The following is a 24,932-nucleotide window of genomic DNA, read 5'->3' as shown; positions in this document are numbered from 1 at the left end:
GTAGAATATTTTATTTTAGCTCTTTACTATTTGATAGAACATGCAAAAAGTTTTTTCAATGACATAGTGTATTAGAATAATACAATAACTAAACTATTTGAACTAATGAACATATATAGGACACTGCATTTAAAAACTGCAGAATATCCATTATTTTTAAGCATTTATCACACATTCACAAAGGTTACAGGACTACATAGGGAATTCCAGCAAATTTCATAGGCTTGAGTATATATGGATTATGTTCTCTGACCACAGTTTAATTAAGATAGAAATGTTTAAAATAACAGCTAGATCATCTCCTATATATTTGGAGATGAAACATCTCTAAATTTCTGAGTCAAAGAAAAAAATCATAATAGAAAAATAGAAATAGAAAATAATTTAAGCTGAATCATAATGAAAATGTTACACTTCAAAGCTCAGATAAGAATAGCTGAAAATTAGTGAGCTAAATATCCATTTCTGTAAGTTAATTTTAAAAAACAACTAAAATAAACTCAAAGAGTATAAAAGGTAGGAAGTAATAAAAGCATAATTTAAAAAAGTAAAAAGAAACATTTAGTGAGGATTATCAAAAGAGATAAAAGTATAATTTTTAAAGAGTAAAGAAATAGATTCAAAGCTGGTATAAATTGCCCTAATGTTTGAAACTTAAAGAAGGTACAAACTATTTTTATAATGTGTTTTATGGGACTGTGAGCGTCTTGTTGACATTTCAGAAATACATGTGTGTTGCGAACAAAAATAATTGGGGGAAAGTAAGTGCTGATATTACCAAGTATTATTACATTCTTTACAGTTAATTTTCTCAATGGATTGCACTGGTTCCGTTAAAAATTTGGTATTCATAATTAAAGCTTTTTGGTGAAGCTGAGTCATTCCTAAGTAATCATGTAATAGGAATACAATGAAGATTTATATTTTGTATTACTGGCTTGACCTCATTATAATTTTCTAATATCTTAAAGTCCCTGTCAGACTGTTATAATGTCCATAATGCAGGAAGTTATGATTGTCTCCAATTTATTTGGGCAACTTCTGATTTTTTTTTCTGTTTTTTTTTTTTCAGTTTGAAAATGAAAAAAAAGTACCCAATGTCATATGAATTCTAGTCTTTTATCATTTCATTTGCATGTTGTTTCATCACATAGCAGGTAATCAGAAAAAAATTGGACCAATAACTGTTTCATAACTATGTGAGGAGATTTAAGTGCGTCTCTCAAAAATTTAAACTTATTGGAGGCTTACGCTTACCATCTGAGAGAGGAATCAGCCTCTAAATGGAGATAGGATGTTAAAACTGAAAGAAAAAGATGAAGCAGCAACAGAGTTCCTCTGACCCAAATGTCCTTCTTCTGTGCTATGCTTACTATTTAAATGCATGAAACTGAAGGGAGGTGTGTCCCATATATGCCCCCAAAGCAAAAAATATAAAAAATTTAGTGACAGTGCATTTGAGAGACAAATCCAAGTAAAAATTGGGGACTGCCATCTCCTTTTCTATGCCCAGTAATAATAATTGGGAAGGAACAAACATGAAATCCATAGAGGAAATAAAACTTGAAAGAAAGGGAGAAAATGAATCTAAATAAAAAACAGCTAAAAATATATGGATGAATATCAAAATAATAAGTCCCCCCAAATGGCCAGAAAATGTTTAGAAAAACAATTTCCCATAGGTTCAAAAAATTGTAATAATATTCTCTTTAAACATAAGAGCTCAAAGGAAAATGCAAGGAAATCATAGATCAACAAATGGAGTTGGAAAGTAGACATGCTCAACCCAAAGGAAAAAGAATAAAAGGGAAAAATGAAAATATTACAGAGTTGAACACCACACTGAAGGACTTAAAAATAAACAGGACTGAAAACATTGTTAGCAAGATGGATGGGATTAAGGAGTCACACAGATGTAAAGAATAAGCAAATAATAATATAAAATAAATTAAAAAGGTAAAATTTGAAAGCATAGACAATGATCTGACATGTGCTTCATTCATGTTCTGGTAGAAGAAAACAAATCAAAGTGAAAAAAACTATTTGAAACCTAATAGAAGAAAACTTCCTGAAAATAAAGATTTGAATCTTTAGCAAAAGAGCACATTATGTTCCAGGGGGAAAAAATATGGTACAGAATGATCATCAGGAAATATATATATTCTGGTGAAATTACTGAACGTAAATTGAAGAACCATAAGAAGATGCTAAGGCAGAAAAAGCAAAAGATGTACAAAGTATACGGTGAAGATGGGAAATGTCTCAGGCATCTTTCAAAACAAAAACATTACACTCAGTGCCCCCCCAAAAAGAACGTAATGTTTTCACCTAAGAATATTAGTTCTAACAAACTTGTCCTACAAGTCCAAAGGCAACAAAGTAGTGTTCTCAAACTTTTAAGAAATCAGAGAATATAATTCCCATGTACTTACAGGAATATACTACTTCTTTATATTCACTGAATGAAAAATTCTAGTGAACCTGAAGATAAAGCAGTTTAGAAATTGAAGGAACCACCTTCAGTTGAAAGGTTTGCTTGAATCCACTTAAATATAGGGGATTGAAAAGCTCTGAATTATGTTTGTAGATCGAATGGAAATATAAATCCTGACAATATAAAAATACTTATAACTAAAAAAAATGAGAATTGTGTGGGAGGAGAGAAGAAGGTATAAGTATTGATTATCTCATCTTTTATGGTGGTAAATCCATAGATACAAAGTAAAGATAAAGTATGAGACTTAATAAAAAGGCTCATTTTGCTCACATTTGTATAAACTTTTTTTATTGTCTTAAAGTAGGCATCTTTTAGAGACTAAGAAATTTAGCCAACTGTGAAGTTAGAAAACAGTTCACGTGGGACCGCCTTCACATCTAACATCAGTTGCAGCTTGGGAGTCCCTAAGACCACCTTTAAGTTTGATAATTCACTGGAAGGAACAAAAAACTCACCAAAAGCTGTATAATAGTTACAGTTTATTACACCTAAAGAATATAGATTAACATCAGTCAAGGGAAGGAACAGTAGGGTAGAATCCAGGAGGGTACCAAATGCAAGGCTTCCAGTTGTCCTCTCCTGTGAAGTCAGGAGGATATTACTCTCCTGGAATTGATGTGTGATAATACATGGAGTATTGCCAACTCAGGAAGCTCACCCAGCCTTGATGTCCAGAGTCTTTTGCGGGGGCTCAATCTTTTAAATCTAGTTGGCTGCCTCTGTGGTCAGCCTCCACCTCCAGTCCCTCAGGAGGTCAAGCTGGGTGACCCAAAGCCCCAACTCTACATAACATTATTGGCATGGCTCAGAGACCCACTCTCAATCATAGAGTTACTATCTGGTTGCCCAAGGTCCTTAGGCAAATAAAAAGTCCTGTCCCTCATGACATTGTGAGAGATTATCTCCCAGAAGCTGAGAGCAAAGGCCAGGTCTCTAATTAAATTTGTGGTTAAAGTTAAATTCTTTGACCCCATAGGGCCTGGTATCTCTTATGCTAAACACACATTTTAGTTTAACTTTGGTTCCATTTTCTTTTGTTAAATTCAAGAAAATTTAAATTGATTGCATTTACTGGAATGGTGTGGTTTCATTTTTCATAAATTATTTTACTAATCAGTTTCATACCTTTCCCTCTTGATTTAAATGCATTTGTAATGATGTTCATCAAATGACTTTCTTTATATATGTTTATAAGTTTCCAGTGTGCCTGACACAAGTGAGCACAGTGAACAAAACGCACATAAATTCCTGCCCATGTGCAGGTCATGTTCTATTAAGGAAGACAGAAAACAGACAAGATCAATAAATAAAATACAGTCTATAGCACATACTCATTAGTGCAAAAGAGGAAAATTAAACAGGGAAGGGAGATTGTGTGTACGTGCATGTGTACTGGGAGGCGTTTTTGAAAATTTTAGGTAGAATGGCCAGGGATCACTTTATATTGAGAATATATTACACCATGTTAAGAATGGTTTACTTTTGGTTAAAATTTGGGGAAATTTAACTTTTTCTTCTTATTTTTCTGTTTTACTTGATTTTTAAAAAATGATTATTTTTTAAATACAAGTCTGCGAACCATTCAGAAAACTATGCTGTTGCATAACAGTGCATCCTAGAAATGAGTATTCATAATGTCCCAACTTTATATAATATTACGTTACTATAGGTGTATAAATGTATACTTATGATAGAGAGAGAGATGATAAGTTTATGAGTGTGTGTGTGTGTGTGTGTGTGTGTTTGTATCTTTTAAGGGTCTTCTGTTTAAGGAAACAGAGAAACCACCCTTTATCTATGGTGTGGGATAAATGAGCCTGTACTGTATAGGTCAAAGCAATGTAGTATAACGCTGAGGCAGAAAATCCTGAGTTGGAATCACTGTACCTATGGCTCTAGTTCCAGCTCTGCCACTACTTGACTTTTTGACTTTGACAAGTCACTTTCTTCTGGATTCAAAGTCTACTCATTTATTTATAGAGGAAATAATTTTTGTGTTCCCTTTCTAACTTCTAAATTTACAAATCTCAATATGCAAAAGCGTACAGGTATGTGTGGGAACTCCAAGGGCCAGTGTGCACAGTCACATAGATATACGCTGTACAGTTCTGGGGACCCATTTGTCTAGACTGTTACAAATGAGACCCCCTGCAGCTGTGTTCTGGCCATGTATACCTCTTCCTATACCTATACCTGTACATGTATGTATAGTATACATTTAGGAGATACTGAAGTGTGGCATCTGTTTATTTGTGTTATTATAACATAATCATTTTTGTAACCTCATGGGTCCTCTTGAAGGCAGGAAAAAAAATAGAAATCCGTCTAGCTGAAACTTAATGCTCTGATCCAGGCTACTTCTAGAAGACGCAGTGATATATTTAAATTTCATTTGTATTATAAAATTACTCAATTTCTGAACATCAAGTCCCCTCTATCTGATAACAGGCACACTGAACAGTGATTTGGTGTGGAATTAATCTTACCCATGTGTGTGGTTGCCAAATTAATCTAAAAGAAATAATGTTAAAGATGATATTATCAGTTGCTGGGCAAATTTTTCAAAATATAAAGCATGTTAAAACATGAGAGAGTAATAAACAGGACTCTGTTCTAGTTTGGCCGAAATGATAAATGCAGTTCTGGAACCTCTGGAATCTTTCTTTTGACCAGTCATTAGGCAAGTAGCCAATATCCTATTAGCCCAATTACAGACAAAGACCAACAAGATGCAAGCTTGCATTTTAATAAGAATCTTTATGTCAAGAGTAACAATTTTTTTGTTTTGCTGTCTTTCATTGGCCCTCATCTTAAAATAGGATAATATTAATTTCTACCTTATAGGGTTTTTGATGATTAAATTAAAAGCTCTTAGCACAGTGACTGAGACACAGTAAGTACTCAATCAATATTAGTTGCTCTCAGACTTCCCTGGTGGCACAGTGGTTAAGAATCTGCCCATGAATGCAGGGGACACGGGTTCAATCCCTGATCCGGGAAGATCCCACATGCTGCAGAGCAACTAAGCCCGTGTGCCACAACTACTGAGCCTGTGCTCTAGAGCCCACGAGCCACAACTACTGAAGCCTGAGCGCCTTAGAGCCTGTGCTCCACGTCAAGAGAAGCCATCTCAATGAGAAGCCCACACACCGCAACAAAGAGTAGCCCCCATTGCCCCAACTAGAGAAAGCCTACACGCAGCAATGAAGACCCAATACAGCCAAAAATAATAAATAAATAAGTAAATAAATAAATTTATAAAATATATATATATTAGTTGCTCTCATTTGTATTTTAATTCAAATAATGAATTGTGATTGTAGTTACATGCTGACTTTCCTGAGATGTTTGTTTAGTCTTTGATAATAAATTATACTACTACATTTATCTCATTAATTTTATTCGTATTTTCCCATTTGTTCTTTATTTGTTTCTCTCCTTCTCCTCATGCTCCTCCTTCTTCTCTCTTTCTCTCTTTTGTTTGTCCTTCCTAATTATTTGTTCTCACTTCATTTTATCACCTCCATTTTAGTTTACTATGTGCTGGTTCAGGTTAATAAGATTGCTTGTTTAATTGATTGGGAAAACCTCAATTTTCTTATGCATGAAATGAGGGAGTTGGATTGAACCAATCTGCAATTCTCTCCCAGGGTCAGATTTTGAGGATCTGTGAATCTGCATGACATGGTAATATGAACATTACAAGAGCAGGGGAACTGGAAATATTGGGGGTCAAGGAGAGATGTCCAATTAGCTTGTTTCCTGATGTGATGAGGATGTTCCAACAAATTTCCATCTTACACCACAACTGTGTACAGAAGTACTGAGGGTTAGTTTAAGGACATTAAGTTGAAAGGCCTGGGGAAAAGGTCTAAGTAAGTGACAAAAACAAGTACTTTTGAGGCATCTAGTCCCTTTACAAGGGATGGTAAGTTAAAATACACAACACAATCCTTGCATTCACATAGTTGACGTTTTAGTTCTATTAAAACTTTCCATTTCAAGGGATGTTTGAAAGATTGCAAAAAAGAGAAGGCAAGAAAGTGTCCTCTTAACTATAGTTAGCAGAGTATGTGATTTCGTGCAGGGATTGCTTCCTGGTACTCAAATTAGGGGAGTTCCCTGGCTGTCCAGTGGCTAAGATTTTGATCCCTGGTCGGGGAGCTAAGATCCCACATGCCTCGGGGCCAGAAAACCAAAACATAAAACAGAAGCAATATTGTAACAGATTCAGTAAAGACTTTAAAAAGTGATCCACATCAAAAAAAAGAAAAAACTTAAAAAGAAAAGAGTAGAATTAGTAAGGCTTTTCTAAGGTAAGGTGCAACATAAAAGAAGTGAAAGTAAATGCCAGTACATGAGCGCTGGTTACTAACACCTTCAGTTTTGATTTTTAAATATTTATTTAACTTTTTACCAGGAAAGCTTACTTGTTTTAATAAATCCACATTCTAATTCTGTATTTCAATTGACTGAGATTTAAATCTACTACCAGGAGATGTCATTGCACAAATAAATAACTAAATCTTGTTTTTGTTTCATTCTGTTTTTGCAGCTTTTTTTCACTTTTGACTTGATAAAGTATGATTTTCAGAAAGATGAACCCATTAGAAATGAACACAGCTGGTGTAGTCGTGTGAAAAAAGGTAAGATTCTTGTATTTGAAGATGTCTCCTCAGGCAAAGTTCTTGAATTTCTCTTTAATTACTGAATTTAGAAGAGAAAGAGTGGTTATTTCTAATAAGTGACTTATTTGGAATTTTAATGCAGGTAGAATGCTTTAATTATTAGAAGTTAGAGGCCCCACGTGGGTCACTCAGATGGTAATTACGAAAATTTTAAAGTGATTACTGTGGGCTTATAGTTCTCTTAATCCACCACTCTTACACTGGCATATGTCTGATGTCCTGTACCACCAAGATATAATACAAAAATGAATGGCAATTTATGATTCTATGTATAGTGGAAAGTGAGACAGACTTGGATTCAAATCTGGGCTCTCACACTTAGAAACTGTCCAACTTTGGGTAGGCCACTCAACCTGTCTGAGTCTCATTTTCTTCATATGCAGAGTAGAGGTAGCAGTGTTTCTTTCGGGAGGTGATTGTTGATAGTTTAATGAGATGATGTATGCAGAGCCCTCTGGAGGGCCTGGCATGTGGCCAGTTACCTCCCTCCCTTTCTCTTCTTCCTCCCACTCCCCCTCCACCAGGCTAGTCTTTCTCATAGTTTTGGGTTAGAAATTTTAATGAAAGCAAGTACCCCAGTTAACATGCGGCTGCATATAATCAATCTAGAAAATTAAATGTAGAGATGTGCCCTTAGAATTGGTTTGAGATCCAGTCTGAAAGAATCAGGCCAAAGTTACTTTTTACTGCCTCAGAATATGTTTAAACTACATTTCAGAGATGACTTCAAATATGGAGATAAAGGTCACAGACCTGGGTTTCTTTGTTTTGGTTTTGGGGTTTGGGTTGTTTTCCTGGTAGCTGAAAGATTGGACAAAAATATAAGCCTTGTCTTTTAAAAAACAAATTTCCCAATCCTCTGAATTTCAAGAGCATTTATCAAATATATTTCTCTAATTCAACTCTATAGACAGCATCTAAGAAAAAAGTCACTTCTAAGGAGATTGCAAAGAACTTTATTTAAGCACTCTTTTCTAGTGTGTTTTATTTATTACAATTACAATAATATCTGATATTGGAACTTGAATCCCAGAACTGCTTATGCAACCTCAGGGTTTTTCAAAAACAGATTGTCCCCAAATATTTGCTTTACAATTTTGTAATTCTCATTATGGATTGCTCAATTTTATTTTACATTAAAGCATTGTGTCTTTCATAAAGTATGCCTGGGAGGGAAAGATAAGTATACACTCTGACCTTTTTAAGTATTTGTAATAATTAATTTGTCAGTGAAGAAACTATCACCTGTGTCCTGAAGAAGAAAAATAAAGAACATAAATTTTAAGGGAAATATAAGAGGCTTAGAAAATTCTGAAATGTATATAGGGGATGTAGATGGATGGGATATGTGAGGGAGGACAGCCTTTGGAGTCAGATGGACCTGGTTAAAAACATTCCAACTTCAACATTTGGCAGCTGTGTAATATTGGGCAAATTACTTTTTCTTCCTCAATTTCACTTGTAAAATGAATACGATATGAGGCCCTGTCTTACAGGTTTGTGATGAGGATGAGATGGGATACATATGTAAAGTGCTCAGAATAGTGACCCAGAGAGTGCTCAATAAGTGTAACAATGGCAGTGATATGCTAACGATGCTAATGATGGTGTCCGTGATGACAGTGACAGTGAGGGGTCCCTGCTGAGTCAGGGCAGGCTAGTTTTGGCCAGTGGTATGTGTGCCCTTGGAACCCATAATGTCCAGAGGAGTGGGAGCAATAAGAATTGAAAAGAGAGTGTTAAAATGACATAAATCGCTTTAGAGTTTGCTGGAATACAGCCTCATCTAACCCATCACATAGATGTTAGTTTTCTTCACAGTGGCCAAAACAAGTCAGCAATGGCCTTGAAATCTTCTGGGGAAGTGATTGCTGCTCCCCTTTGTCTTCTACTCTTAGTAGTTTTTTACCTTGTTGATTGCTGGGCAGTATCTTGATTAACTTGAATAAGTCTGATTAAAAATTATTTTAAATAATGTGTCTAAATGTAATTAAAACTAATAAATTTCGTGGCTTATCTCCTGTCCATTGAGGATTTCCAGAGTAACATTCCAGAGGAATAAAACATATTCTTAAGCTTCTAATAACATATTTATTAAATCAGAGATAATATTGTACAGAAAAATCATAGGGACTTGAATTTGAGTTCTAGATCCATTCCTTTTTATCTGTTGGACTTTGCTAACATACTTCCTTCTTCTGTACCCTAGTGCCTTTCCTGTGAAATAGGGATTATAATGATCAATTTCAAAGGATTTCTTTGAAAAATTAATAAGGTGACAGTTGCATTTCTCTTGGGGCTTGCTCCATAGTAAGTGCCCAATAAATAAATATTGCTACCATCATAATCTTATTTAAAATTATTATTGTAGTTGTTATTTATATAGTTGTCATTATTATCAGTGTTAGAATCTACATAATCAAAAAAAGTGGCCATTGCTGTATCCACCCAGGATGTAAAAGAAATTTAATATTCCTTTCTTTATATTCAGTTTCCTTTTTGTTAGCTTTTCCAAAGTGATTTGTGCTTTGGCAGTCCGTGAAACGGTGTTAGATTTAGACACCCAGAGTAATTGATGTCAAATATAATAAAAATAAGTTCAGAGGAAAGTAATATAAGCTACACTGGATGTGTTGGTCATATGCAACTTAGGTACATGCATGGTGTGTGTAATAATAGTTTTAATCAAATCACTGAAAATACCTCTCTCCCAGGGGAACCTGGACTTCTCATTTCTCCAGTGAATGCAAAGAATCCCTTCTTTGGCTATGCTGGAAATAGGAAGCAAACAGAAAAGAAATTGCTTTGTGATGTTTTTAAGAAGGGAGATGTTTACTTTAACACTGGAGATTTAATGGTCCAAGACCAGGAGAATTTCCTTTATTTTTGGGACCGTATTGGAGACACTTTCAGGTATGAAATAGCATCGGTTGCAAAGCTTGCTCCGTGATTGTGAACCCTGCTCTGAGTGAGGCTCTGTGGAAACATACACCACCTGCTGCCTACCTTCAGGGAACGGAGAGCTTTTATCTCAGTAATGTCTACCAGTTTAAAAATTCACTGCCCATCTGTTTCTAGATTGAAACATAAGTTACATTTTGATGTCATTTTTGTAATTATCTTAACGAATCTTTTGGGTCCAAATCAGTGAGCTCCTTTTTTTTAGCATATGATACAGGCAGGCTGATGTGAAGTTTAAATGGTAGGGTTAAAACAGAAAACCAGTTTAGTCAAATATGGTCTAATTCTTTACCTAATGGCAAAAATAGTGAAACAGCAAAATTTCCCTTTCTTATATTTGCTTTTTTAATTCCTTAGGGTTATTTTAGGCTTATGAATTTATTTTGCTTTACTAATCAATGACTATAGAACAGTAGAGGACAGACAGTAGACAGTCCAAAAACGTTGAATGAATAAATGAATTATATTTCCTCACCTTCTTTGTGTCATGTTAGGAGGTCACCTTATGTAAAATCATTTTTTTTTTTTTTTGCGGTACGCGGGCCTTTCACTGTTGTGGCCTCTCCCGTTGCCGAGCACAGGCTCCACACGCGCAGGCTCAGCAGCCATGGCTCACGGGCCCAGCCGCTCCGCGGCATGTGGGATATTTCCGGACCGGGGCAAGAACCCGTGTCCCCTGCATAGGCAGGCGGACTCTCAACCATTGCGCCACCAGGGAAGCCCGTCAATTCATTTTAATTAAAACATTCATATGCATTAAAAGAGCCAAAGGGGTTAATTCCTAGAAATTAAAGGGGGTCAGTACACCAAAAGACAACTATAGCTTTCCTTTCAGTTTTTTCTGTCATTAGAGATAGAGAATGCTTTCTTTGTACTTCACTGTTATTATAGTACAAAACAAAGAGGGATTTGTTGTTATCTTATTTTTTATGACATATTAAAAAAAACCCTTTTACAGTAGCAGTTGATACCAATGAGACACTGATAATGTAATTGTAAATAAAAAACAGATACTGATGTAATTTTAAATAAAAAACAGATACCGGGCTTCCCTGGTGGCGCAGTGGTTGAGAGTCCGCCTGCCGATGCAGGGGACGCGGGTTCGTGCGCTGGTCCGGGAGGATCCCACATGCCGCGGAGCGGCTGGGCCCGTGAGCCATGGCCGCTGAGCCTGCGCGTCCGGAGCCTGTGCTCCGCAACGGGAGAGGCCACAGCAGTGAGAGGCCCGCGTACCACAAAAAAAAAAAAAAAAAAAAAAAAAAAAAAAAAAAAAAAAAAACAGATACCGACTTTGTTGACTTCTCAAAAAAGTTCTTCCTTAGAAATGTTTTTCATTTTGAAAACTGCCATTATTTTTTATTATTAGGTGCTTGCACAGAGCCAAATGCAAGACACTAAAACTTAAAGCTGGGCACCTCATTCTTCAAGTATAGGTAACTAACTGGAACTTGTTTTTTGTTTAGATGGAAAGGGGAAAATGTTGCAACCACAGAGGTTGCCGATATTGTTGGAATGTTGGATTTCATACAGGACACAAATGTCTATGGTGTGGCTGTACCAGGTATGAATATGTTTCAGGTTTGGAAATGGTTCTCAGAATGTGCCACTTTCCTTTCACTTTGCAACAATTTTATTAACTCAGCATTTCATTTTTCACATATTAAAATAAATATCTTAGTTTTGGCTTGGCAAGTAATGCCCTAGACCAAGCTAGCAAACTTCATGGTCACACCAGGGGAAAGGTACCCACTGCATTTTAATGTATGTGTGTATTTCTAAGCAGATCTTGAAAACTCTGATCAGTGACTCACTGCTAGAATATTTACAGCTTTTCAATGGTCTATTATTTTTCTCTTGATGACTAGAGTTTATACATACCACTAAATAGGAACATGTTCTAATTTAAATGTTTAATAACACTGACTTGTAGTTAAGTTGAATCTTTTTCAGAAATTATTTTAAAATGTGGTTGGCCTCATTTATCGTTATAAGTATGCCTATGAGGATTGTCTCACGTTGGTGAAAATGGCAAAGAAAAGTGACCAACTTGAAATCACAGGACAGCTATTCCCCTTTACTGCCTTTTTTTTTTTTAAACAAATGACAGTATTTTCCAATTAATGTTTGTAGGTGCAGGGGACACTGAGTGTGAGAATGTTTGGATAGGGGGGCAAAGAAAGAGGATATTAACTCTAATAGACAGGCACTGGGTGCTGGGAAAATGCTACAAGAGATTCCAAATCCCTGGAAAAAAGGTGGCATGATAAACAGCGATCTGTGGAATTAGTTGTGGAAATACCTGCCTCTAGTTTCTTAACTTGAATATATTGAATAATACCCTTTATTTTTTGCATTGATGCTTAACATGGACATTTCTCTAAAATATATTTGCCTTAAAAAATGTTTCCTCTTAATATTTTATAATAATAGTGGCAGGATGCATATTATGGGTCACTTATGGTGTTTTCTATTCCATCTATTTCGTTTCTGTAGTGTAAACAATTAAACATAGACTCTGTACTTCCTTTCTCCTAAATCATTTCTAGGGAGTAGATCATATGCTCGGAAAGACCCACTCATTTATGCTACTGTTGCATTGTTATTGCTGCAATAGATGTAATGTCTATATTTGTAACAATTAGTGTGTAATTAACTGGATTTTTTAAAAAGTTCACCTACCACTTGTAAAACTGATGCTATTACAAACTTTTTTTTCAGATTATGAAGGAAAAGCAGGAATGGCTTCTATAACTTTAAAACCAAATATGTCTTTAGACTTGGAAAAAGTTTATGAACAAGTTGTAACATTTTTACCAGCTTATGCCTGCCCACAATTTTTAAGAATTCAGGTAATTTTACCTACCCATAAAATTTAAGACCAGGAATCTGGAGATGGTTTAGTTATAAAATAATATTTACCGCTTAGATAATAGGTGCATTTTATTTTTATTAGAAAATTTCAAGAACAATGAAAAGCATTGGGATGCTAATTTATGCCATATTTGAAGCCTAATTATAGAAGGGAGGACAATAAAATGCTAGGAAGTCTTTGTCGTTGTCCTACTTGTTGCTCTCCTCCTCTTCAATCAGATAGATGAGGGTCCCAGTGATGGTGGCAAGCCAAACCCATATCTTACACATGCCTTCATGCTTTGTGAAGACATTTGGTGCTGTGTACCTAAAATTAGGTTCCACCAAGCTGACATCAAAGTGTCTGCAGGATGTGTGTAGACCCTCAGGGCAATTGGCTTTAAGCAATTTTGCCTTTAATTTTTTGTTTGTTTTTTTGGTTTGTTTGTTTTTGCGGTACGCAGGCCTCTCACTGTTGTGGCCTTTCCCGTTGTGGAACACAGGCTCCGGACATGCAGGCTCAGCAGCCATGGCTCATGGGCCCAGCCGCTCTGCGGCATGTGGGATCTTCCCGGACCGGGGCACGAACCCATGTCCCCTGCATCAGCAGGCGGACTCTCAAGCACTGCACCACCAGGGAAGCCCCTGCCTTTAATTTTTTATCTTCATTCTGTCCAGTCTCCTTCGGGGACCTTATATTTTGCAGGAATTCTGAACTCACTGGTTTTGAGAGGTGGGCTTTCTCTTGTTAGGCTGCTAGAGTAAAGTCCAATAAAAAGGAAACGAAATTTCTCAGCTCCTGGGTAACTCTGCCTTCTCATTTATCCAGCTATTTATTCATTTAATATTGTGCCTCAAATATAATTTCCCAAAGCTAGCCCTCATCATCTCTTAACATCCAATCACATAGAACTTTTCTGGATATGTTTGTCATATCACTGTTACATCCCTGATAGAGCAATAGCTGACTTAATATTCTTTTTTAAAGCATTTGCTGGGTAATCCTTGTGGCCAAGTCACTGCTTGGCCAATGAGACACATCATCTAAACTGTCATAAATACATATTACATTTACATAATATTTTAAGAGCTTTTACATATATTGTCTCATTATTTTCATAGCAGTCCTCTGAAATAATAAAGGTAGCTAAATATGAAAAAGAAGTAACATGGTTTTAATTGAAATTTTTGAAATAATTGTAGATTCACATGCATTTGTAAGAAATAATACAGAGAGATCCTGTGTAAATGATTACAAACAGGATATTGACATTGATACAATCCACTCATCTTATTAAAATTTCCTCTGTTTTACTTGTACTCATTTGTGTGTATGTGTGTATTAAGCTCTATACATTTTTATTACCTGTGTAGCTTCATGTATCAATGACCATAGTCAAGATATGGACAATTCCACCACCACAAGGCTCCCTCACATTACCCTTTTATAACCACACCCAGTTCCCTCCTGCCCCTCCCATCTTGCCCCAGAAAGAATGGATTTTAATTCTTAGTAGAGTAGAAAGTTGATGGATCAAATAATATTTTAAACATTTTCCTCCAAGGGCAACTTAAAATTCACTGTCGTTAAGCAGAAGAAATATTTTGTCACAGGACTCCTCTGTAAGATTAAATCAATCTTGTACAAATTTAGAAAATATTTTAGGATCATTAAACACCTAAAAGAACTTGGCCCATGAGTGTTATGTTTATTACAGTATTTACTATAGTTAGCACTATGAATGACACTTAGTTGGCACTAAAAGTATTATTATTTTTTTTTAGAAGATGTTGGGGGTAGGAGTTTATTAATTAATTTATTTATTTTTGCTGTGTTGGGTCTTCATTTCTGTGCGAGGGCTTTCTCTAGTTGTGGCAAGTGGGGGCCACTCTTCATCGCGGTGCGCGGGCCTCTCACTATCGCGGCCTCTCTTGTTCCAGATGCGCAGGCTCAGCAGTTGTGGCTCACAGGCCTAGCTGCTCCACGGCATGTGGGATCCTCTCAGACCAGGGCTGGAACCCGTGTCCCCTGCATTAGCAGGCAGATTCTCAACCACTGTGCCACGAGGGAAGCCCCGGCACTAAAATTATTTAATGAATTATAATAAATGATCTGATATAAGCACTGCAAACATATAAGTTACTTCTGACAAAATGAATAAGACAACTATCTTATTAAAGATCTGTTTAGCACAAATTTAAAAAGGATTCTTTTCAGCAATAAATTTACAAAAAATTTTTAAATGTGATATTACTCAGTATGGCTGAGATGAAATTAAACTGGTCCTTTCATTTTGCTTCTGGGAACACAAATTGTTATCATCTCTCTTGAAAATAATTTGGTAAATATGTGATCACGCTCTTAGAATTTGCATATATTTTGATTTAGTAATTTCATTTCCAGAAATTTACCCTTAGAACATAATTAAAGATGAACAAATGTTATATATAAAGTGTTATTACTTATGTAGTAAAATTTTTTAATATTCTCTATATAAGTTCAAGAATAAGAGTAAGGTTAATTAACATATATAATTAGATGAGATCCTATGAAACCATTAAAAAGTGCCATTTTGATGAAAATTACCTAACCTGGAGAAACATACCAGGTTAATTTTTTTTTTTAAAGAAGGCAGACTGTCAAATTGTATAATGTGAACTAATTTTTTAAAAAGAGAAAAGAATATGTGTTTTTACACAGTTACATCTCATTCTGTGATGACAGTGTTGGGTAGAGGATGAGATCAGGGAAGAAGGTTCAAAGAAAAGTTGACTTAGTTGCATTCGTTCAGAAGGATGCATAAAAATGGCCAAACTATTCCTAGAACCTTGTATGGACCCTGCATGTCATCTGACTTAAAACAAGGTTGCTTCCCTATGCCTGAAACTACCACAGAGATAATATCCTTGTCTCCTTTAAATTTCTTAAAGCAAAGATTCTTAAACTTTCTCAGTTCATAACATCTTTAGTGTCTTAGTAGTTAATTCATGGCACTCTTGGGCCAAAACAAATACCTAAACATTCATTTATTCAGTACTTAGGGCAAAGCAAAATAACTATTTAGGTCTAATAAATTAGTTGCTGTTTGAAAAAATAATGCATATAAGTGGAAAGAAAAATGCTTTTATTTCATATTTAAATAACCACATGTATTAAGGAGATATAAGTTGGGCATTGCACAGCTCCTCAAATGTTGGAATTAGATTGTGCTGAACAGGGCCAGACTAATTCCATATTCCACCTTGATTTTTGGTTATACTTGCTTTTTATCATAGCAACCACCAAAAACCCTGTTTCTCAAAGATATGACATCATTGAAAACAAGGTATCATAAACTAATATTGAAACTGAACTACCTTGACCAAGTAGTTGGTAGTGTGACAACAGATGTCACTGGGTTTACCTTGAAAGTTTTAAATATCCTGTGGGGACTCTGTCAATTCACTGAGGTACTATGAGGCACCTCAGTGCATAGTTTGGGAACCCAAGTTTTAGATCATTCCTTACCCCCTCTGGTTCTTGCAGTATTCTGCCTTATGGAATAGATTGCTGTCTTTTGTAGCTTTTATCTTCTTGCCGTCTAGTAGCATTCTTTGTACATAATATTGCCTTGACATTGGATTGAAGAGATAAACCTATATGTTTTAGACATATTTGTAATCAGTTATTAACTATATTCATAATTCTTATATGTTGAATGAAGCTCACAGGAAAATCAAGGTAAAGATTTAAATGTTCTAAAGAGCATTTTAAAATTTCTAATATTAAATTATTAGTAGTGAAAATAGAGATGGTCACTGGATATAAAAATGCTTTCATTAAATATTACAGTCTATATTGTTGAATATTTTATTTGTATATTATACATAATATTGACTGACTCCACTAATCCTGGTCACTGTTTTATAGGAAAAGATGGAAACAACAGGAACATTCAAACTACAGAAGTTTCGGTTGGTGGAAGAAGGATTTAGTCCATTGAAAATTTCTGATCCACTTTACTTCATGGATAAGTTGAAAAAATCATACATTCCATTGACCAAAGAAATTTATGATCAGATAGTATTAGGGAAGATTAAACTTTAAGCTTTTTTATATATGGGATTTTCCTATGCTGCTTAGGAGAAATGAAAGGAGAGTATGTGATTCTTTAATATGAAATGGGGACAGGGAACTGACATTAAGCATGTGCTATATTTCCTTAACATGCAACAAGTTTTCTTTAATTAAGTACTAACTTTAATTTGTTTTAATTGATAACAAACTTTGGGTGATTATTCTTTTTACCTATTTGGGATTCAGTGCATAAGTAAATATCTGCCTTAAAGTTTTTAAATAATTAATAAGTGGTTAACAATTTAGACATCTGCTAAAATTTTACTTATTAATATTTTAAATTTCTAGTTTTGAGTAAAGGGTTAAATTTTAATCAAATATTTGATTTTTATGTGCCCTTTCCTATAACTCAATAAAACCATCTTTATTAATATGAGTTTTGAAGTTTTGTTTTGATGTTTTTAATTGTAAATACTCATTCAAAGGAAGGTAACTAACTAAATGTATGTGCTCCTGTCTCCCTTATCCTAAAATCACATTAAGATGCTAGAAGAAATGTAAAAATATGAAACAACAAAGCACGAAAACTGGTAAGCCCAAAGCATTTAGGAATTTTGGGAAGATATATAAATGGGATCAAATTGATGCTAAAATCCAACAGAGCTGTAGGAACCACTAGTAATACAGGGAAAGAATAGACTAGACTAGGACCCATGTGTTAACACTAAGATCAGAGGCATAAAGGCTTTGAGTGTGAACAGTTTTTGAGTAGTTAACTGGGAAATGTATCATAAGGATAGTGTAATAAGCACAATGGTACTTATCTCCATGTGGAAGCAGCAGCCTCCAGTGTTTGCCTCAAGCCAAAAACATATAAGAGACTCTCTTACCAAAGTGAGCTAACTTCCATGGGAGGGGGTGGTGGAGTTGGACTAAGAAGCAGAGTAGGGGACAATGGTGACTGCACCAGCCTAAGTGGGCCTCCATTTTCAAGTGGTTTCTGTACGTTGCCGTGGGAGCCGCAGCCGTCTCAGACCTGATCGGTGGCGGCAGCTCGTGTGTGTGCTCCTGCCGTGTTCTGGATCGAGCGGCGGCGGCAAGACCTGGCAGGGTGAACCAGCGTCAGCTTGGCCTCTTTGCTCGCCTGGACCCTGCCCCTGGGCTAAGTCGTCAACATGAACGGCAACAACTTGGATGCGAATGACGAGTTTGATGAGCAGTTGCGAATGCAAGAATTGTACGGAGACACCAAGGACTGTGATACGCAGAAAGATCCCAATGGAGAAACCAATTCTTTCGGGCAGCAGCCGACTGACACCCGTATGAATGGGACCTGGACAAGAAGGCTTGGTTCCCCAAGATCACTGAAGATTTTATTGCTACATATCAGGCCAATTATGGATTTTCTAATGATGGTGCATCTAGTTCTACTGCGAGTGTCCAAGATGTCAGTGCTAGGACTACAGAAGAACCTCTGCAAAGAAAAACTCCCAAACCCAGTTTCCCAAAAAGAGGGGAGAAAAGAGAAAGGTTGAATCAGGATGGTTTCATGTTGAAGACAGAAATACAAATGTATATGTGTCTGATTTGCCTCCAGACATTATAGTGGATGAATTTATACAGCTCATGTCCAAGTTGTGCATTATTATGAGAGATCTTCAAACAAGAATTTAAGGTCAAGCTTTACAAAGATAATCAAGGAAATCTTAAAGGAGATGGACTTTGCTGTTATTTGAAGAGAGAATCTGTGGATCTCGCATTAAAACTTTTGGATGAAGATGAAATTAGAGACTACAAATTACATATGGAGGTGGCAAAGTTTCAACTGAAAGGGGAATATGACACCTCAAAGAATAAGAAGAAGTGCAAAGACTACAAGAAAAGGTTGTCTATGCAACAAAAGCAGTTGGATTGGAGACCTGAGAGAAGAGCTGGCCCAGCCTGAATACACCACAAGCAAGTTGTCATCATCAAAAATATGTTCCATCGTATGGATTTTGAGCATGATCCACTGGTGGCAAACAAGATCAGAGAAGACCTTCAAGTAGAGTGTTCAAAGTTTGGACAAATTAGGAAGCTCCTTCTCTTTGATAGGCACCCTCATGGTGTGGCCTGTGTCCTATAGGGACCCGGAGGAAGTTGGTTATTGTGTTCAAACCCTCAATGGAATGTGGTTTGGTGGCCATCAAATCACTGCCCAAGTGTGTGATGGGACTACAGATTATCAGGTGGAGGAGACCACAAGAGAAAGGGAGGAAAGGCTGAGAGGATGGGAGGCTTTCCTCAACACTCCCGAGGCCAACAGAGGCCTTCAGCTTTCAAATTCCTTCTGTGCTCTAGAAGGGTGGGGCCTTCTAGAGTTAGGCATTTTTCAGAGCACCCTGGCACATCTCAAATGAATGTTCAAGAAGCTGCAACTGAAATGGCATTTGAAGAACTTATAGATGAAAAGAAGTTTGAAAAAACAGAAGATGGGGAGAAGATGAAGAAGCTGCTTCTGAAAAAGATGCTAAAAGAAGTGGCCCTGAAAAAGAGGCTGAAGAAGGCTGTCCCCAAAAAGAATCTGAAGAGAGCTGCCTCAAAAGAGACTTTGAGGAAGGCTGTCCCAAAAGAGAGTGTGAAGACTTCTCCAATGGAGAGTCCAGAGAAGGCAGCCCCGAGATGTAGCATGAAGAGGGTAGTCCTAAAAAAGAGTCAAAAGAGAATGGCCCTGAATGAGAGTCCAAAAAGAAGAGACCCAAAACGGATCCTGATGAGAATGGCCTTGAGCAGGAGTCTGAGGAGGAGGCCAGCCCCCAAAAGGCAGCTGAAGACAGCAGCTCAGAACAAGGGTCTGAAGAGTGCTCAGAAAAGCAATTTGAAGATGACTCCGAAAAAGAGTTAAAAGAGAACGGCCTTGAGAAATGTTTTGAGGAAGAGGGCTCTGAAAAGGAATTTAATGAAAACGTTTCTGAAGAAGAGTTAGAAGAAAATGACTCTGAAAAACCAGAATTCAAAGATGACAGCTCCAGGAAAGTGTGATGAAGAAGGCTCTGAGAAGGAATTTGACAAAGAGTCAGATGAGAAGGAAGAAACATATGAAAAAGTATTTGACGATGAGTCGGATGAAAAAGAGGACAAAGAAGATGCATAAGAAAAGGGGCTGGGAGATGCAAATGAAAAGAATGAAGAAGATGATGCAGATGAAAAGGTGTTTGAAGATTCAGATGGAAACGAAGATGAGGAAGATGTAGATGTAAAGGAAGATGAAGACATAGATGAAAAGATGTTCAAAGATGAAGATTCCAATGAGAAGTTGTTTGATGACAATTCCAGTGACAAGTTATTTGAAGATTCTGATGAGAGAGGGACTGCAGGTGGTTTAGGTAATGTTAAGGAGGAAGGGCCCCTGTCCACAGGCAGCAGCTTTGTCCTCAGTAGTGATGATGACGCTGTTTAATCCCTTAAACTTGCTTTGTGGGGCAATTCCTCCATCTCCATTTTGCCTCTGCTTCAGGGTAATTGCTAGTAGTGTTACATGAACGTGTGCCTAGAGGTAGGATGCTGTCAGATTAATGCAGTGAAGTGTTCATGGCTACCTGTACTTAACAGTTTTAAATATATGTGAATTGGCTGTTCAATTCAAACTTCATAGCATAATACAAGTCAACTGGATCCTTGCCCTTTGTCAAATTTGTTAAGCGCATGCAGAATAATATTTTTTAAAGTATTCTGATTGAAGTTTGTGATATTCAAAAATAAAAAGTAAGTTGTTAATATGAAAAAAAAAGGAAGAAGTAGAGTAGGACCCAGCAGCAAACTCCTTTGCCCATAAACCTAATTCTCTGTACAACCAGAAGGAAAGTTGACTTTGCGTCATGTTGCCTCCACATGCTAAAAAGTTTATTTTGGTGGGAAGAGAAGTTGCAGATAGTTCCTTTTTGTCATTGTTAGGAAAACATGTGTTATAAAGTTAAAACAGTTTTTAAATGTAAATATTAACCATAAGTAGCATAGAAATAAAAGGTCACACTTTCAAATGAAAAAAAAATGAAAGAGAAATAATATCCGTTTTGCAAAAATCTGTAATTTTAAGAGAAAGAAATTTTTTAAATGAATAGAAATAGAAAAAGTTAAATCTAAGGATATCCATGTTACCACTATATAAATGAGAATGGATTAATTGTCTTTATTAAAAAAGTATTAAGTAGATGAAGAAATTGGCATTTAATTTTTATATTGATGATCTGGCTCTTCTTTACCTTTCCCATTAAAAAACTGTTTTGCCTTTATATTTTTAATTTAGATTAAAATGCTATAACTCTGAATGAACTTTTTTTACTAATTCATAGCTCTTTAAAATCTCTGGAGACTAGATTGGGAGACAAGATTGTGGAGTAGAAGGACACAAGCTCACCTCTTCTTGCAGAAACACCAAAATCAAATTTAACTGCTGAAAACCATCAACAAAAGACACTGGAACCTACCAAAAAAAGATACCCTACATCCAAAGACAAAGGAGAAACTACAATGAGACTGTAAGAGGGGTGCAATCATGATAAAATCAAATTCCATACATGCCAGGTGGATGATCACAAACTGGAAAATAATTATACCATAGAAGTTCTCCCACAGGAGTAAAAGTTCTGAGCCACATGTCAGGCTCCCTAGCCTGGGGGTCTGGCAATTGGAGGAGGAACCCCCAGAGAATCTGGCTTTGAAGTCCAGCAGGGTTAGATCACAGGGATTCCACAGGACTGGGGTAAACAGAAACTCCACTCTTGGAGGGTCCACACAGGGTCTCATATGTACCAAAACCCAGGGATAAAAGCAGTGAACTCATAAGAGACAGGGCCAGACCTACCTGGTAGTACTGGAGGGTCTCCTGTGGAAGTGGGGGGGTGGCTGTGGTTAGCTGCAGGGACAAGGACACTGGCAGCAGTAATTCTGGGGAATACTCACTGGTGTGAGCCCTCTCAGAGGCCACCATTTTCTCAGCAAGACCTAGCCCAACACAATAGCCTGTAGGCTCCAGTGTTGGGACACTTCAGGCCAAACAACCAACAGGGCAAGAACACAGCCCCACCCATCAGCAGACAGGCTGCTTAAAGTGTTCCTGAGCACACAGCTACCTGATAAACACACTCCATGACTTGGCCCTGCCCACCAGAGGGATAAGACCCAACTCCACCTACCAGTGGGCAGGAACCAGTCCCTCCCAAATGGAAGCCTGCACAAGCCTCTTAGACAGCCTCATCCACTAGGGGAAGACAAACTACAACCTTGCAGCCTGCATAATGGAAACCACAATCACAGAAAGCCAGACAAAATGAGACAGCAGAGGAATATATCCCAGATGAAGGAACAAGATAAAACTCCAGAAGAACAACTAAGTGAAGTGGAGATAGGCAATCTACTGGAAAAAGAATACAAAGTAATGATACTGAAGATGATCCAAGATCTCAGAAAAAGATAGAGGCACAGATAAGAGAAAATATAAGAAATGTTTAACAAAGACCTAAAACAACTAAAGAACAAACAAACAGATGAACAATACAATAACTGAAATGAAAAATGCACTAGAAGGAATCAAAAGCAGATTAACTGAGGCAGAAGAATGGATAAGTGAGCTGGAAGACAGAATGGGGGAATTCACTCCATGGAACAGAATAAAGCAAAAAGAATGAAAAGAAATGGAGACAGTCTAAGAGATATCTGGGATAAACACACCAACAATTGCATGATAGGGGTCCCAGAAGGAGAAGAGTGGGAGAAAGGACCTGAGAAAATATTTAAAGAGATAATAACTGAAAACTTCCCTAACATGGGAAAGGAAACAGCCACCCAAGTCCAGAGAGAGTCCCAGGCAGGATAAACCCAAGGAGGAACACACTGAGACACATAGTAATCGAACTGACAAAAAATAAAGACAAAGAAAAAATATTGAAAGCAATAAGGGAAAAGCAAAATTAACATACAAGGGAACTCCCATAAGGTTATTGGCTAATTTCTCAGCAGAAACTCTGCACGCCAGTAGGGAACAGCACAATATAAAGTGATGAAGGGGTAGAATCTACAGCCAAGAATACTCTACCCAGCAAGGCTCTCATTCAGATTTGACAGAGAGATCAAAAGCTTTACAGACAAGCAAAAGCTAACAGAATTCAGCACCACCAGACCAGTTTTGCAACAAATACTAAAGGAAATTCTCTATGTGAAAAAGAAAAGGCCCCAACTAGAAACAAGAAAATTATGAATAGAAAAGCTCACTGGTAAAGCCAACCATACAATAAAGGTAGAAAATCATTCACACACAAATATGATATCAAAATAAGCAATTGTGAGATGAGGAAAGCACAACGCAGGATATTGGAAATGCACTTGAAATTAAAAGACCAGCAACTGAAAACAATCTTGTTTATATATAGATGGCCACATCAAAACCTCATGGTAACTGCAAACCGAAAATCTATAATGGATGCACACACACAAAATAAAAGGGAATCCAAACACAACACTAAAGTTAGTCATCAGATCACAAGAGAAGAGAACGAAAGAGGAAGGGAAGAAAAAAGACCTATAAAAACACACCCAAAACAATTAACAAAATGGCAATAAGAACATACATATCGATAATTACCTTAAATATACATGGATTAAATGCTCCAACCAAGAGATGTAGACTGGCTGAATGGATACAAAATATAAGACCAGTCTTATTTTGTACACTGTCTACAAGAGACCCACTTTAGATCTAGGGACACATCCAAACTGAAAGTGAGGGGATGGAGAAAGGTCTTCCATGCAAATGGAAACCAAAAGAAAGCTGGAATAGCAATACTCATATCAGACAAAATAGATTTGAAAATAAAGACTGTTACAAGAGACAAAGAAGGAAATTACATAATGATCAAGGGATCAAGCTATAACAATTGTTAATATATAGGCACCCAACATAAGAGTGCCTCAATACATAAGGCAGATACTAACAGCCATAAAAGGACAAAATGACAGCAGCACAATAATAGTGGGGGAGTTTTAACACCCCAGTTAAATCAGTGGACATCTCATCCAGACAGAAAATCAATAAGGAAACACAAGCCTTAAATGACACTTTAGACCAAATGGAATTAATTGTTATTTAAAGAGCATTCCATCCAAAAGCAGAAAACATATTCTGCTTAAGTGCATATGGAACATTATCCAGGATTGATCAAATGCTGGTCCACAAAGCAAGCCTCAGTAAATTTAAGAAAATTGAAATCATATCAAGCATCTTTTCCTACCATAAGGCTATGAGATTAGAAATCAACTACAAGAAAAAAAAAAACTGTAAAAAACACAAACACGTGGAGGCTAAACAATATGCTACTAAACAACCAATGGATCACCGAAAAAATCAAAGAGGAAATCAGAAAATACCTAGAGACAGATGAAAATGAAGGCACAATGATCAAAAACCTATGGGAGGGCTTCCCTGGTGGCGCAGTGGTTGAGAGTCCGCCTGCCGATGCAGGGGACACGGGTTCGTGCCCCGGTCTGGGAAGATCCCACATGCCGCGGAGCGGCTGGGCCCGTGAGCCATGGCCGCTGAGCCTGCGCGTCCGGAGCCTGTCCTCCGCAACGGGAGAGGCCACAACAGTGAGAGGCCCGCATAACGCATAAAAAAAAAAAAAAAAAAAAAAAAAAAAAAAAAAAAAAAAAAACCTATGGGATGCAGCAAATCAGTTCTAAGAGGGAAGTTTATAGTAATATAGTCTTACCTCAGGAAAAGAAAAATCTCAAACAACCTAACATTACACCTAAAGCAAATAGAGAAAGAAGAACAAACAAAACCCATAGCTAGTAGAAGGAAAGAAATCATAAAGATCACAGCAGAAATAAATGAAATATAGATGAA

The 24,932-nt window shown here is 36.8% G+C and overlaps 1 protein-coding gene and 1 pseudogene across 1 annotated transcript in view; both read left to right on the top strand.

The window, feature by feature from the left end:
- Positions 1–17,482, top strand: part of SLC27A6 (solute carrier family 27 member 6) — a 64,572-nt gene extending 47,090 nt beyond the window's left edge. The window contains exons 7-11 of the mRNA XM_032625047.1: positions 7,053–7,143; positions 9,900–10,098; positions 11,610–11,707; positions 12,865–12,995; positions 16,907–17,482. Coding sequence (XP_032480938.1) covers positions 7,053–7,143; positions 9,900–10,098; positions 11,610–11,707; positions 12,865–12,995; positions 16,907–17,083 — 696 coding nt within the window. The 3' untranslated portion in view covers positions 17,084–17,482. The remainder of the gene's footprint in view (positions 1–7,052; positions 7,144–9,899; positions 10,099–11,609; positions 11,708–12,864; positions 12,996–16,906) is intronic.
- Positions 17,483–18,228: 746 nt separating this feature from the next.
- LOC116751041 lies at positions 18,229–20,492 on the top strand (annotated as a pseudogene).
- The last annotated feature ends 4,440 nt before the right edge of the window (positions 20,493–24,932 follow it).

The sequence above is a fragment of the Phocoena sinus genome, chromosome 3 (genome assembly GCF_008692025.1).
Source record: "Phocoena sinus isolate mPhoSin1 chromosome 3, mPhoSin1.pri, whole genome shotgun sequence".
Classification (NCBI taxonomy): Eukaryota; Metazoa; Chordata; class Mammalia; order Artiodactyla; family Phocoenidae; genus Phocoena; species Phocoena sinus.
The sequence above is the reverse complement of the archived record's forward strand: the minus strand, read 5'-3'. Positions and strand labels throughout refer to the sequence as shown.